Source organism: Tachysurus vachellii, chromosome 15, assembly GCF_030014155.1.
Source record: "Tachysurus vachellii isolate PV-2020 chromosome 15, HZAU_Pvac_v1, whole genome shotgun sequence".
NCBI classification, from domain to species: domain Eukaryota; kingdom Metazoa; phylum Chordata; class Actinopteri; order Siluriformes; family Bagridae; genus Tachysurus; species Tachysurus vachellii.
The window spans coordinates 8,898,341-8,914,991 of NC_083474.1; the positions used below are offsets into that span (position 1 = coordinate 8,898,341).

The following is a 16,651-nucleotide window of genomic DNA, read 5'->3' on the forward strand; positions in this document are numbered from 1 at the left end:
TTCTCCTCCACATTAACTCACTTAAGATTAATATTTAAGCTGAGGTTTATGAAACAGTATCATAGGCAGAGTCATATATCAGTAGACCCCAGTGTTATTAGGATCACATCTAAAGTAACTAAATTAGAATTAGAACTACATTGTTTTTTTAATTAAAAGTATCAGTAATTAGAAATTAAATTAAATAAACACCTACAGTATGACCGCAAAAAAAAGAGATCAGCTTGTATTTCTTAGACATGTTGCTTATTTATTTGTGTTGATTGAAGGGATTCACATTATAAAATATCATATAATGCGTGAAATGTAGTTAAGGCACATGATTGGGTTTTGCATTTTCCAACCCCATTCGATAAGGTGCATGTTAGTTGCCATTTTAGTATTTAAATGAAATTGTATTGCAAAATAAATAAACTACTTTATAATTCCTAATTTCATTTCATTTCTTGATAAAATATACTTTTTTGTTCTTCTGATGTATATGGAAGCACTGCTTGGTACACAGTTTGTTTCATTCTAACACATTTTAAGAGTAAACATTTTCATTTTGTTCATGAACCAAACCTCAAAAGTATTTAAGAAAAAGCTACATCATCACTACATGCAAAAGTAACAGTTTTCTCCACACATATTACACATGAACAGGTACCGGCAATTTTAATACGCTATGTGGACACCTAAACACATCGACACCTGATTTATGATTATTATTCTGTCCCATTACTTTTGGTCCCTTAACAAGTGGGAGGCTCATATGCAAACTGTTGTAATTCCTACACCGTTCACCTGATTTGGATGTAAATGCCCTCAAATTAAAGCTGACAGTCTGCAGTTAAAGCACAACTTGTTCGTTTCATTTCAAATCCATTGTGGTGGTGTATAGAGCCAAAAATGTCCCAATATTTATGGACCTGACTGTACATGCAAGCTTTACTTTAAATTGTTGCTTTAAAGCTGGAAGCACATCATTTTAAAGGATGTTTTTGTATGCTGTAACATTCCAATTTCCCTTCACTGACTCAACTAACAGAGCCCTGATCTCATCCACATGAACTAGACGCATTGGGAAAGACTGCACCTCAGATGTCCTCACACTACATCAATGTCTGACCTTAATAATGCTCTTGTGGCTAAATAATCATAAATCCCCACAGTCAAGCTCCAAAATCTAGTGGAAAATCTTCCAGGAAGAGTGGAGCTTATTATAACAGCAAAGGGAGAACTAAATCTGCAATAGGTTCAAGGTAAATGTTCATCAAGGTGTAATTGGTCAGGTGTCCACATACTTTTAGCCATATCTGTGGCCACACGAGTATTGAAGTACCTATTTAAGAATTTCCACATAACCGTTATTTTTTTTTTCCAGAGGAGCCCCAAAGCTGTGAGTAATGAAGCAATTCCATCAGTTAGCATTGCTTCCTTTTTCCAGCATGCGCAGCATCTGCCTGACCACACGCTCCACTCTAAGGAAGTGTAACTTCTTCCAAAAGCTTGAGTGCTGTTTATAGCCCCACTCTAGATCCTTCAGGAAGACCAGAAGTTGTTCACGTACACGTTCTCTTTCCCAGGATAATGAGTTCTTCCCTATGATGCTTAGAACGGGATGCCAATGCTCTGAGATGTCTGAGCCCTCGATCACTGAAGCCAGCACCTTAACCCGTCTTCCATCTTTTACCTGCGGAACGCCACGAACATGCAGCGACTGTTTTCCCACATCTGTTAGCTGGTTCAAGTACAGGCTGCCGAGATACAAATATCAGTATTAGTAATTAAAGAAATATGCAGTAGTACATATAAAAACATGATACACTTCCCTGTTAAAATTGCAGCATTGTGATGTAAATGAAATGAAACAAGATAAATAACAATTGTGCAAACCCATTTAATTGGAGATGTGGCTGTGTTCATAATCAATTAATCACATTCAAACTCATGTTAAACAGTATCAAGCCATTAATTAAAAACTTGCCATTAATGAAATAGACTCTGATTATCCCCAGGTAAAGTTCAAATGGTCTTTCATCTTACTGCAAAAAGCCACGGTCCACAAATAGCGACCTGCTCAGAATACGGGTACAAAGGAATTACCAAGTCATTAGCTATACCAGGGAATACTTTAAAGACCATCAACAAATGGAGAAAATATGGCAGAACACTGAACTATGGGCAATAGAATGTCAGGCAAGTATTTGCTGCCCCCTACATGTGACAACAATCATTCATAATATCATATCCATACACATGACTAGACAGAAGCCAAAACCAAAATAAAACTAGATTTGTAAAGTTTGTTGCGACAAACTTTGATGTTGGCTTTGACGATGCAAGTATTCACAAAGGCCAGTGCTTTTTGGAGGCAAGTGGACATAATGGTCAGTGTTACTTTTGGAAGAAAGTAAACAGAAAGCTAGGGTGCCAAAACATTTGGAGGTAAGTGGAGACGAGCATGTGATGTCATCCGAATACTCTTGAGGAAGTTTTATTCAGAGTATCACCCTAAAGGAGCTGGCTGAGTTTGGTGTAGATAGTTCGAAAGCTTGCCGAGTTATAAACCTCCAAAATTTATAATTGGAGTCTATGGGAAAAAAGGCCATTTGAGACCCGGTACTGGAAGTACCAGTACTCGGATCGCTTAGAAAAGTAATAGCAACAAACGTCAGACCAGGGACTATAACATATACTCGAATTTAGTGCATGTGGATCAAAAGCTCTAGGAGGAGTTAATAAATTATAATAAATTTAATAAATTTTTGTCTAAGCTTAAATAGGAAAACAGAATGTTGGCTTCTACAAAGCCAACATAATAACACAAAACCATGTAGTAAAATATGTTATGAACAAGGTTGAATCTTTTAGCCAGAATTCCACAAGAGCACCAAACCCAAAGTGAAACATGGTGATGGTAGCGTCATGCTTTGGGGCTATGATTCTTCAGACAGAACAGATGCTTTATTTAAGGTGTAGGGGTTCATAAATAGCTCCATAGATCAGTCCATTTTGGCACAACACCTTGTGAGGAGAGAAATTTAATCTTCCAATATGGCAACAATCCAAAACATCTATTCAAACCAACAAAGAATTCACTGCACCAAAAAAGACGTGATGAACTAAACAGGGCTGTGCTGTGAAGCAGAAAAATGTTTTTGCAAGAAAGACAGGGAAGATATTGCCAACTATTATTAAAGCTAATAAACATTTAGCCAAACGTACAAATCAAAAGGTGCTTCAACAAAGTATTTGTTTATGGGTGTGCACAGTTATTTTTATTCATTCATTAATTCATTCATTCATCTTCTACCGCTTATCCGATCTACCTCGGGTCACGGGGAGCCTGTGCCTATCTCAGGTGTCATTGGGCATCAAGGCAGGATACACCCTGGACGGAGTGCCAACCCATCACAGGGCACACACACTCTCATTGACTCATGCAATCACACACTAGGGACAATTTTCCAGAGATGCCATTCAACCTACCATGCATGTCTTTGGACCGGGGGAGGAAACCAGAGTACCTGGAGGAAACCCCCGAGGCGAAGGGGTTTGCATGTTCTCCCCGAGGGGAGAACATGCAAACTCCACACACACAAGGTGGAGGTGGGAGTTTTTATTTATTTATTTATTTATTTAAAAATGTTACTCTAGAGGTTGCAATGTCACATTAAAAGTACAAAAAAGTTAAAATGTGTTTCATCCTTCTTTAATTGTTTACATCACAAAAACCTTCCATTTTAACAGTGTGTGTAGACTTCAAAACAAATAGGAAAAATCCTAAACTCACTGTAATGTGTGAATCGTAGGGTGCTCTCTGCAGGCATCAACCAGTTTAAGAGCTGCATCATCTCCAATGTTATTATAGGCGACGTTCAGCTCCTGTAGCCGATCATGTGAGGCCAGCTTTGCAGCTAACTCGGAAGCAGCACTATCTCCAAGACCAGTATGCACCAAAGACAGTATCTGTAAAGACTGGTTTCCAGACAGAGCCTCCAGAAGGTAGCTAGCTCCTCTGTCCAACAAGGAGTTATCACACAACCTGGAGCCAGAGTTTCATTAGATTAAAATTGACATTCAACAGTCTAGCTTATTATAGTAACTATGATCTTACATTTATAAAACAGCATTCTACTGTTTTATTATTCATGTACTTTGTTCTGAAACAACCAAGCAATCATTTTCTCTTCACTAGGCTGGTTACCCACCACTTGAAAATCCAAAACAAATATTGCAAAACAAAGTGCAAAGTGAAATCTGCCTTACTGTAATGAATTAATTTTACAGTTGGATTCGAGCAGAAGATCTCGCAGCAATATGCAAGATTCAGGATCCAGACTGTTAAACTGCAAACTGAACACAATATAAAAACACACACGCATGCCGTTAGTTTACTTTCTCTGAGAGAAAATCAGTGTGGTCAGTATGTTAATGCACTGCTATTCATTTTCATCCGTTTGTTAACAAAATATTTACAGATTATAAATAATAAAATAGCTAATATAGAAGGTTATTCATTAGCTGTCATTAAATTACACGATTATTACTTATATTAAAAGGTCTTAAGTGTTTCTCTCAATCTATGTTCAAATACGTTCAGATAGACAAATAACAATCATTGGTTATTTATAGAACTGGTTCTCAAACTGTTTGTGTCCAGGGACCCCGTGAAGTATTAAATACATTTCACAGATACGCTCAAACAGATTCATTTCACAAACTACAAAATATGTAAAATATAATTTTGTTTACTTATTACAGCAATACTGTGCTTGTGAACCTTTCCCAACATAATACATGTTGTTTTTTTTTAATTAGGGTTGGATTAGACTGTTACCCACTGGTCCTTTGGGCAAGTAGTCAGTAATATAGGCTATTAAAAATAACATCTTAATAATAAAAAATGTGTTGTGATTTTCATCCCTGTAACCAACTAAACTAACAATCACTAACGCCCTCGTTATGCTTCATGGACCCTCAGTGGTCCCTGGATTTTAATTTGAGAACCACTGATTTATATTTTTTGTGCAAGGACAAGCATTTATAAAGACAAATCACCACTAAACCAAAAGCAATTGCAAAACTGGTAGAAACATATAGTCTCATTCATGAAATGAAATAATGTCTAATATATTGCAGAGGATTATGGACAATTTCATATTTCTCATCTAAGTAAGTCAAAAACATTGTCATTAAAAATGTAATTATCCTCACATATAAAAACGTATCAACTTATTAAACAGAAAATCTCTCACTTGAGGCTTTTGGTGTTGTTAAAGGCAGGATATAGGAGGTGTAGCAACTCTGAAGTGACATGGCAGGAGGACATGTTGAGCTCATTCAGCACAAAACCAGGAGGTAAACAGTTCAGCACCGAGCTCAACACAAAGCATTTCAGTGGAGTCATGCGCACATTAGACAGGTTGATAATCTTCACAGACTGCAACACTTCAGCCGTGAGCCGAGGGTTCTGGAGCTCATAGAGCAAAACTAGCAAATCCATCAACTCCTCAGGTGGCTGCTGTTTACGGCTCTCCTTGATCAGCTGCTTCTTCAATGCCCGAGTGATCTGGGCCACCGTGGTGCTCTTAATGTCACATCCAAGTTGGTACAGTAGCCTTCTGTTCCCATAATGAAGGAGTCCTCCCATAAAGATCGGGTACAACTCAAAAGACCTTGATTCATCTTTTTGCTCTGGCTGCGGGCCTTGAACTCCCAGCAAGCTTTGCTCTACCTGATCGAGAACATCTTCATTGTAACTGTCTTCTGAGCGGAACATTTCTGCAGCCATGGTGTTAGCAATGCGGCCCCGACTAAGGCTAGACAGCCGGTCAAAAAACTTTGGAAATAGTTTCACTATGTTGAAAAGGGCAAAGATCCTGAGGGGAATAAACTTGGAGAGCAGGGTCATTAGGGTAGTGATATCATCACCAACTGTACCAAGGGCAGATGACACTTCTAAAGTCACCTTCTCCAGGGCAGTTTTGTTCTCACCAAGAACAACATAAAGGGCAGCCAGATACTCCTGCATGGCTGGAACAGCGAAAACATAGCGTATCTCATCTGACCCAGCAAGATTTCCACCATGTTCCGCACAAGGCACGAGGAAGAAGTCTAGCACGTCTGTACGGAACACTGCCAGTTGGTGTAGCTCTTCATCAGTTTTGGTCTTTCCACCAACCCACTGTTCAAGATCAGTCGTTGAAAAGGATGTATGTTTACTGCTGATTCCATCAAAAGCCAGTTTCCCTACAGTGCGGACCACATAAAGCAGTAATGAATTCTGGTGCTCTTGGGAAGATTGTTCTCCTCCTGTTGTCAGCACCTCTCCTCCAAAATTAAGCCTCAGGAAGCTTGTGTACATACCAGTAAGTGTGCGAATGGGTGCCTTGGCATCAGTAAAGTGCAGGAAATGAAGAGTGGCACACATGAGCCAGCAGTAGGAAGGTAAAAAGCAGGCTGCTGCTAAATGGCTGTCTCGCTGCAGGTTAAGGTAAAGCATATCGATCAGAGCTTCTGCCTCTTTGCTGGGTTTTTCTCCACTTTGTTGTAGCAGTCTGCTTGTGAAGTAGGTTCTCTGGCGATCAGGATCATTAAAACCACAGATTTGAGCATAGCGGTGCACATATTTCTTTGGGATATGATCTACAGCAGACAGCCTGGTTGTGACCAAAATACTGGCCTGAAAAATATTAAAGAATATATGTTAAATATATGCTAAAAAATATGTTTTTGCTGTTCCTAACAACTATTTGGGTATAATTCATTCATTCATTCATTCATCTTCTACCGCTTATCCGAACTACCTCGGGTCACGGGGAGCCTCAGTCGTCATTGGGCATCAAGGCAGGATACACCCTGGACGGAATGCCAACCCATCGCAGGGCACACACACACTCTCATTCACTCACACACTCACACTAGGGACAATTTTTCCAGAGATGCCAATCAACCTACCATGCATGTCTTTGGACCGGGGGAGGAAACCGGAGTACCCGGAGGAAACCCCCGAGGCACGGGGAGAACATGCAAATTCCACACACACAAGGTGGAGGCGGGAATCGAACCCCCAACCCTGGAGGTGTGAGGCGAACGTGCTAACCACTAAGCCACCGTGCCCCCTGATGTATAATTAATTAATGCAATATGATTTGGCTGGGGGTGGGGGTAAGGTGGGGTTCAATTTTTTAAAGATAGTTATTCTACAACAGGATTAAAATTCTCTATACATTCAGCAACAAAATCTGAATCTTGGTGCAGAGAAGGAAGCCTTTTGTATTTACATTATCAACAGACAAATAGGGTAGTTAGTTTTTAAGCTAAATTTCTAGACACAAAATTTCTACACGCTCTTTACCTGGTATTAGTTTTAATTAACAATTTAAGGGTGCTAACAGTTAAGGTAAGGCGACCAGGAGTTTAGACCCACCTCAGGTAGGAGGTATTTCCTCAGCAAGTTCACTACAACACCTCCTGATGGAAGAGCCTCATTAGGATCATTGCATAATTCAGTACTGCCGATCCTAAAGTCTAACTTCATCTTCTCCATTCCATTAAAGATGAATAGGACCTCACTGGCCTGGTTATAATCTCCACTGAGAAACGGCGTCTTGCGAAGGTGTACATACTTTCTACCCACAAGGTCTCTAAGTGATGTGGATTTAGAGAGCTGTGCAAGATCTTCACAAGAGAAAGGCACCACCAGCTTGAACTGGGAAAGAGCTGATCCATCACACCAGTCCAAAACCAACTTGCGGACAATTGTACTCTTTCCAGTGCCAACAGCTCCGTAGAGCATTATGTTGAGGCCATGTCCCTCCTGGATTCCATTTCTTGGGTCAAAAAGCTGCTCAGCTGTGATGGATCTTCTCATGGATTCATTGTCTTTGAAGGGACTCATCAAGAGTTCTTTGCCATCTCCTGGGGATTTCTCAACTATAAGTGGCTCTACATGCATGGTTTCAGGAGAAAAATAACCCCCAAACTGTTTCTCTTCTTGAGGCAAGTGACTGAACCACAGTTTTAACTTTTGCTTGTGGATCTCTAAAGAATCTGTAGAACACATTCAACACAGCACTGAGATAATAATCACATTTTTTAAATTACATTAAAAATGTTATTTTTAAAATGAATATGGATCCTAGTCCCATTACCCAAAAGCTGTTGTGCGTAGCTATAACTGATGACACATTATGGCAAAAGTTAAGCTCACCTGTGTTTGGTGCGCTAGAAGAATATAACCTCACATTGTAACGAGAGCATGATGAACTCATTAACTTTACATGTTCACTCCACCAAGTACTCATCCACCTGTTAGGAACAATTAAGGAACAAGACTAATACACTAGGGTGTAGATATTTGTTTTGCATTTTACATGCTATAGCTTTATATCATGCTACATTACCTGGGAGGTAATAAGGATCCTGCTTTTCTGACACAATATAAGTGACTAGATGTACAGGTAAACGCCACTTCTGGTAATAAAAGGAAAACAAATTACAAAAATATAGTATTTTTACTAAAAGGTAAATGAGTAAATTTAAAGAAAAATCAGATAAATGTGCTTTGAAAAATTACTTCTCTCTGGAACTGATGATTTATGTTTGTAGGGAAAATCCTTTCGTGCCCTGTAGGATCTGACGATTCCAAATCGCCACATTCTGACATCCTGTAGGGCCCCTACAGCAATAATCATATTATAATATGGTTATGTTTATTAACATCCATTGCTTAGAATGAATCTTCCAGCAGATAGATAAATAGATAGATAGATAGACAGACAGACAGACAGACAGACAGACAGAGCACTGTCAAGGGTTACAGTATTAGGCATGTTTTAAGTAAAATGTATTCAAAAGCTAATTAAATGTATTCAATTAGTTAAATGTATAACATGTTAACTAATTAAACTAATTAAAACTAGTTTAAAGCAGTTAATACAAAACAGCAAGTGGGGTTCTAGACATAAGCAAGTAGTAAGTGATCAAATTGATCAATGGTGTCTGTTACTAATGTAAGAATATAAACGATGAGGGCAAAGATCTTAATGAAGGAGTGACACAATACATGAAGTACTTTGGGTTAAGGAAAACCAACCAGGCACAGGACAAATCCTGTTCAAGCATTTTATACTGTTTACCCCTTTGTATAAAGGCTGTGTTGTCGTCTAGCCGGATGTCTTTAAAATGTTAATCATGGTCACACCTTGGCTTAGTGTTGTTACAGGTGTTATCACCCTAAGGGTCGCTTTAATTGGTAATCACGCTCATGTTTACTCTTTGTTTAATGACAATCCTTGATGTCCTGTTGCACCTCACATACAATTTAATCAAGGTTGTTTATTTAGAGTTCTAAATGTATTACCTTATGATACTTGAGCCTTGCTCGACTGATCCCACCATCAGTCAGGGTAAGAGGTAAGTATACAACAAGACTCTTTTCTGTTCTGGCACTAAGGTGGTAGAATGAACTTCCCCTAGGGGTCCAGACAGCCGAGTCACTGGTTATCTTCACACGACGGTTGAAGACCTACTTATTCATGAAACATTTCAACTAGCACTTCCTCCCTGTTTGTTGTATGTATGAATGAATGGGTGTGTATATAAAAAACACTTTCAACAGTGTTTTAGACTCATGGTATCTTAAGTCTGTAAACTAGTGAACCAGAGTTAATGTATCCAATGATAGAGACTTAAGCACTTTTGTAGGCGCTCTGGATAAAGGCGCCTACCAAAGGCTGTAAATGTAAATGTAATTTCTTACACTGCTTTAGGTCTGAATACGGAAGTGACTTTTTTGGTAACTCACGAATATTAACGATTGCATATTTCTACCACAATTACACAAACACACCTGAGATGGCAGCTTTTAGCTATTTATTAACGGATGATTTGAGTGGTTTCAGATATATAATGTACTGTATAATGTTTACTCCTCTCTATACACTGTTGAATCAGGAACTAGTTAGTTAGCCACTTAGCTGTTTGCTTTCAGCAATAAAAACTGCTACAGACCTGATTTAAGATTCCACTAATGAATGATATATAAACAATGTTTTCTTTAACAGTGCAGGACAAGATTTCTAACTACACAAGAACCCTGTTTATGTAATTATGGGGGTGACTTTAGACAAGGACACTGAAGTAGCATAGAAATGGTTATTTTTTTCTTACCTACTGCTTTAATGCATTGCAGCTTCATATTTATATATATATATAGAGAGAGAGATATATATACATTAAGGCTTAATCGATCGCCGTAAAATCCATAAATTGATGTAGCATTTCAGGTGTTCTATAAATTCTTCTTAGTATTATTTTCTACCCGAGCTTTCTGCGCATGCGCATTCAAAGACGCGTCATTTTTTGCCATCTTATCGTCCCACACCCATAAATCAATTCTATTGCTGCTAGTGAAAAAAAAAACAAAACAAAAGAAAACATTTTTTAAATGATTTTTTTTATTTAGTTATTATTTTAACTTTTTTTTTATTTAATTAGAAATTATTTTATGTAATTTTTAAATTACAATTATGATAAAACTAAAAAGATAAAAAAGGTTAAATATAAATAAATAAATAATTGATTGATTAATTAATTAACTATTTATTTATTTATTTGTTTATTTAACCTTTGGGGAACAAAAAAAACAAAACGCTTGCTTTTATTAGCTGACAATATCCACTATTAATATGCTTGTGATAATCCAAAGAAGTAATGCTAGTTGTAAAGAATCTCTTATTATACACGTGTTCATGTTGCCACGTGAAACTTGGCCTAACAAAAAAAAAAAAAGTAAATACATTTGTCTTTTTGTGTATAAACCTTATAAATACAGTTTAGTATTAGTATTTCAGTTTTCTTTAATACAGACTTTACCAGAGATTATACCATTTTAATCTGGCAAACTGCTTATATATAATAATGTTATATATAATAATGATGATAATAATAATAATAATAATAATAATAATAATAATAATATATTCCACTGTTTATTGGTATTAATGATTCAGAGACAAAGTAGTTGGGAGAGTATCTGGACCATAGCCAGGCCTTATTTTATGAGAAATTAATGAAGTCCATCATTCCATAGCGTTAAAAACTTTTTACCTCACAGCCTAAGGTGAGTTTCTGTACATGTTCTCTGGTGTATAACAACAACAAAATTATGTCGATACAGCTCAAGAGCATGAATGTTGAGGTTTACAGGTGTTCCTAATAAAGTGGAGGATAAATATATAAATGAATTGTGTGACTGCAACATTTTCAGAAAGGTTCACTTGTTGCAGTTCCCATTTCTGAACACTATATGCAATATAGTTTTGCTATGTTGTAAAGTTGCATGTTTTGAATGACTGCAGGAAATGTCACTATGAAATATCTAAAGAGAGAAAAAGAATATATATAGTGATTATTCTTTCTGCATGTGATTAGCATTAGAGATGTACAAAGGAATAGTAAAGATGTTTATGTAAAATAAACTTTTATGTGACAGTACAGTAGGTGACAGTTAAGTACTACAATTACTTACAGTACTAAGCTCATTTAGTACCAAACTGCAAAACTATATAGACTATCTTAGGTTAAACTGCAATAACAGTTTAATAACATGCTAATGTTTAATAACAACATCTACAATAACATGCTATACAAGCTAAATTCACTAGGCAGAATCCAAGAATCAAGATAGAGACTATTACAAGACTTAAGACCTAAGCACAGGAAGAGAGAGTTAACAGAGGATAATCCCAAATTATTCCCTGCTACACTGCCAGAGGGCACCCTCACCCTTATTTTGAACCTCTTAATTGTCATTTCCTGTTCCACAACTACCTTGTTTTGCTCTACCCCTTTGTTTTGATGTTGCAGCTGGCTTTTGGACTTTGGCCTGTTTTTCCGTTGGTGATTTTTGGATATTGTATTTTGAATAGATATTTGTTCATTGAGGAAACTTTGCTATTTACCCTTCCTGTTCTTATCCTGATATACTGTTTAATCCTGTTACTGTTTGAGTGCTCTGTTACATCATCTTTATAGTATAATTTTAGATATTGTATATAAAGTCAGAGAATATCTATCCTGTCATTTTATGCTATGAAAATGTATGTAAAGTAAAATTAGACATATATCTAGCATCACTTAGACCACCTCCCATCTCCAGGGTCCCTGGTTTGATCCTGAAGCTTGGTTGCAGTCTGTGCAAAGTTGTGCATTTTCTTCCTTTGTACGTGTTTTGTGCTTATGTCATAACCAAGATTGACCTTTTGTTCTGTGGAATAAGTTTCAGCAATCATGTTTGTTGTGTAGAAATTGTAGCTCAGAAATCTTTATTTCCACTTAGTCACATACACTGTATTTCACATTTGATGAGTCCTGCACTGGTACACACTTTTTCTTCTCATTTCTTTGATGAACAAACTTAAAAAAGAAGATTTTATTGTCATTTCAACCATATATAGCTGTTGCAGTACACAGTGAAATGAGACAACATTTCTCCAGGACCATGGTGCTACATAAAGCAAAGACAGAGCTAAGTAGTGCAACCTGGTGCAAACAGTGCAGAGGAAGGCAAACAAGACAGTGCAGGACAAAAGACAATACACAAAAGACAATAAACAGAAACAGAGCCAACCAGTGTAAAAACTGTATGTTCAAACAATATTGCATGTGCAGAAATACTGGAATGAACACAGTATTATAGCAACAGTTACCTGAGATATTGTAAAGGATTGTGCAAAACAGCAATCGACTGAAATGTGAGACAGCATGTGCAAAGAGCAAAAAACAAGTGCAAAACAGCATGTAAACAGATTGATGGATAAATATTGGAAGAGTGTGTATTTGGTGTAAGTCTGTGCAGTCTATACAGCTGATGTGCATGTGTTTGTTGTGGTCAGTACAGTTCAGTTCAGTTATTAAGAAGTCTTATGGCTTGTGGAAAGAAACTGTTACATAGTCTGGTCGTGAGGGCCCGAATGCTTCGGTACCTTTTTCCACACGGCAGGAGGGTGAAGAGTGTGTGTGAGGGGTGTGTGCAGTCATCCACAATGCTGTTGGCTTTGCAGATGCAGCGTTTGGCCTAAATGCCCATGATAGAGGGAAGAGAGACTCCAATGATTTTGCTGTCCTCACTATTTGCTGCAGAGTCTTGCTATACGAGATGGTGCAGTTCCCACATCAGACAGTGATGCAGCTTCTCAGAATGCTCTCAATGGTCCCTCTGTAAAAAAGCACCATATTGAATCCAGATTGGCCGCTGCATGCTACTGCCATGCCGCCATCTTGGATCATGTCCATGTCCAACTTGTTGTGGAAAAAACGGCATAGAGAAGTGGCAATCTGAAAAGTGGGCATTAAATACGTTTAAAGGGCTTGAAGCTTTATGTTGTGAGTTTACATTTGAAGGTTGGTATGAGAAAATTTGAAAAGTGTGGACATCCAAAGTACTAAATCTGTTATTGTGGTATTTATTAAGAAATCCTGGAGCTTGCCAGGCTGTGCTGGCAATAATAAGTGAAAACATTGTGGAACAACAATAGGCATAACACTTACTAAACAAACACAATTTAATTATTGCTCAGGGCTAACAGCATTGGTGAGAGTAGAGCCAATAGTGGTGAATTGGGAGAGAGGGCTGGCTACAGTCATACTGGTTGATAAAGTCAATGTGTTAAAAGAACAAACAGGAGAAAATCCTGTGAGACCTTGTTTGACTGTGAAACAAATGAATGTTGAATTAAAGTGGTCTCCTGTTGATGAAAACTCAGGTCTAAAAGATAATACAGTAAAAAAACACACAAATGCTTTGTGAACCTACTTTGGCATCCAAACACGGCGAATCCTGATTTAAAATGATTTAAAATTGGCGCTAACAACGTTCTCTTTGTCTTGTTGGTCACAGTAACACAGCATTAACAGTAAAGCAACATCTGCTATTGTTGATGTTGTGTTTGTGTTTGCCACTGCTGTGCTGGGAAACGTGACACGTATACAGTGACGTCAGACTCGGCTCTGTGATGGCTCTCTACCCAATGGAAAGGCAAACCGGTTCTTAGAAGGATCGCCAGTGGAACCAATTTTGAACCAGCACTAGCTCTGAACCAGCACACGGTTCTTTCTGGTGGAAAAGGTGCATTGGTGAGGGGCAATGGGGCAATAGTGACAGCATGGATGAAAAGGGCTCTCCCACCCCTGTAACATCATGGTGGCTAAACACAAAGACATTGAAGATAGAATTACAAAATACATGAAAAAATGGCATAATCAGACAAAAGGAGGATTGCAATGGCCTAAGGATGGCTCTTTTGATAAAGAATTGTGTAATAGGATGAAAGTTAGAAAAGAATGTCAGTCAGTAAGTAAAAAACAGAAGTTTGAGAAGACTATAGAAAAACTCAGAATTGTAGAATGGTTTGAGGAAGAGAGACAGCTGATGCTGGAGGAGGAAATAAAAAAGAAGTAGATGGAAAAAAGGAACAAGCAAGTAAAGAGCAGGAGGTGAAAGAGCAGAAAGGGTCAGCTCCAACAGACAGGAAAGGCCACCCCCATAAAACAAGAATGCGATGTCAAAAATAAGACCTGGAGGAATGTATCCAGTTATGACAAACCCAGACTCAGCAAGAGACATGGAGGGCTAAAGTCTGCCCTGACCAAGATCTGATACAGTGGGATGAGGAAGCGAAACAAAGAGCAGAAGAGTATTTGAGAGATAAATGCAGTCCGCCTCAATTCCATGCACAACCCCAAAGCACCCCTTTTCACTGTCAAAGACAACTGAGACAGAAATAAGATAAGCCAGAAGCAATAGTAAGCGACTGTGAAAGTCAGTGCAGTGAAATGGCACCATTACACCATGAAGGACTGGAAGAAGGAGACAGTGAATCAGATAGAGAAGTGATAAATAAACTCAAGACAGATGAAAAGTGAAAATGGGTGACAATAAATGGAGAAGTACAAATGACACAAGTGTACGATGTAATGAAAAATACTCTGGCTACTGCAGAAAGAATGGCAGAGATGGAAAAAAGAGCAACTGAAGTTCAGGAGGCATTAACTAAGACATTAGCCAGCTGAAGAAGTGAGCCTGAGGAGGGAGAGGATGACGCCCAAGTCATCTAATCAAGGCCGAAAAAAGTTGGCTTACGAATGCCACGAATGACCACAAGATCCACTGCACTGCAAATGAAACATTGTAAATTAGAACCAGGCAAATAATATGAGGGAGAAAATTAGGAGGAGAAGGATAACCCTGGACAGTTCCCACTGATAATAAAAGGGAAATGGATGTTTATGGACGTCACATTTATTGACTTCCCAGTGTATGTGATAGAGCACAAAGATGGATCACATGCTATGAGGAGCAGACAGCAGGATAACACCTGGCCGTGGGAGAAATATACTGTAAAGGCAATCCTATCCAAACATTAGGAAAAGCAAAAATGACAGATATTCGACCAAGCCGATGGAAGACGGATGTCGGAAGAACCTCGTTATGATCATCACCCACTGAGCCCATGGTAAAAGGCAATATGGGATGCCCTGCATCAAGCTTATCCATCAAAGGTGGACCCTGGAAAAGTAGAAATCTTAAGCTAGAAGATGACATGGGAGTAGCCCAATTCATACTGAAACTACATGAGAGGAAATGGGAGCCCCAGCCTCTGGGACCCCCAACCACAGGGGCCAAGAAGACAAGAAAACTGGAATGGACAACGGATGGATGAAAGTTACCATTACCAGGCTCCAGTACCACCAGGAGGAGACCCTATGGGTCCCCCACGTGGAGGACAATGAAGAGGCCCAGAGAAGCCTGAGGGGAAGCTAGTGCAGAGTGCTGACACTCTGCACCCAGCACAGGAACAAACACTAGTAGTAGCAATAGCAGAAACAATGGGGTAACACTGGGGTAACATTTACAAGTACGTGGCTTGGTGCTTGAGGGACGTCTCTTCCTGTGCTTGAATTGTTTTTGCTTGGCTAAGTATTTTGATTCAGTTTTTAGCTTTTATCTTTACAAAGGGTGAACACAACTGCAATGGCAATATCATCTTAAGAGTAAAATACTCGTTCAAAATACTTTTTGATATCAGTAACATTTTATTTGTTTTCCTGAGCGTCCTCTTCAAGCTTGTTAGCCCGGTTACCGCTAGTTCTCTACACCTTCTCACACCAATTATCTCTGTCGTACTTGCCCTATAACACCATGTCGCTTGTGTGTCTGCCTTTGAGTGCAGGTGAGGACACGTTCAAGCTGCACTCAGTGGAACTGGAGCTGGAGGCTGTGGAAAAGCAGATCCGTGACCTACAGGTGAAGCAGACCCAGCTGCGGAAGTGGAAAGCCATGCCGGAATCTTCCCGGTGGGTCGCTCACCTGTCTCAGGTAAATTCTTGGCACGAAATTGGAACTTCCTCCACCTCTACTCCGTGTATTTCTCTGTCCAGGTCCAGCGCACCCAGTAAGCGGCCGGCCCAGGTGTTGTTCACTCCAACGCCAGGGAACCACGGACCCTGGGTGCAGCAGCAGCGGAAGACGCGAGCCGGGCCCCGGTCGAGGACCTCTCCCCCTCCACCGCCACCGGTCTTTGAGATCCCCACCTGGAACCAATTCGCCCCCTTTGCCAGACAGAACGTGACGCTGTGATCATCGGAGACTCCATCGTCC

The 16,651-nt window shown here is 39.1% G+C and overlaps 1 protein-coding gene across 1 annotated transcript; it reads right to left on the minus strand.

Annotated features, from left to right (window-relative positions):
• Positions 1-229: 229 nt before the first annotated feature.
• Positions 230-10,316, minus strand: nlrx1 (NLR family member X1). The gene is made up of 9 exons (XM_060887935.1): positions 10,162-10,316; positions 8,567-8,668; positions 8,394-8,463; positions 8,201-8,298; positions 7,418-8,040; positions 5,244-6,670; positions 4,255-4,341; positions 3,779-4,030; positions 230-1,739 (listed from the first exon to the last, which is right to left on the minus strand). Exons 1-9 carry the CDS (start codon positions 10,187-10,189, stop codon positions 1,403-1,405), a joined length of 3,024 nt encoding a protein of 1,007 aa, XP_060743918.1. The 5' UTR covers positions 10,190-10,316; the 3' UTR covers positions 230-1,402.
• Between the last annotated feature and the right edge of the window lie 6,335 nt (positions 10,317-16,651).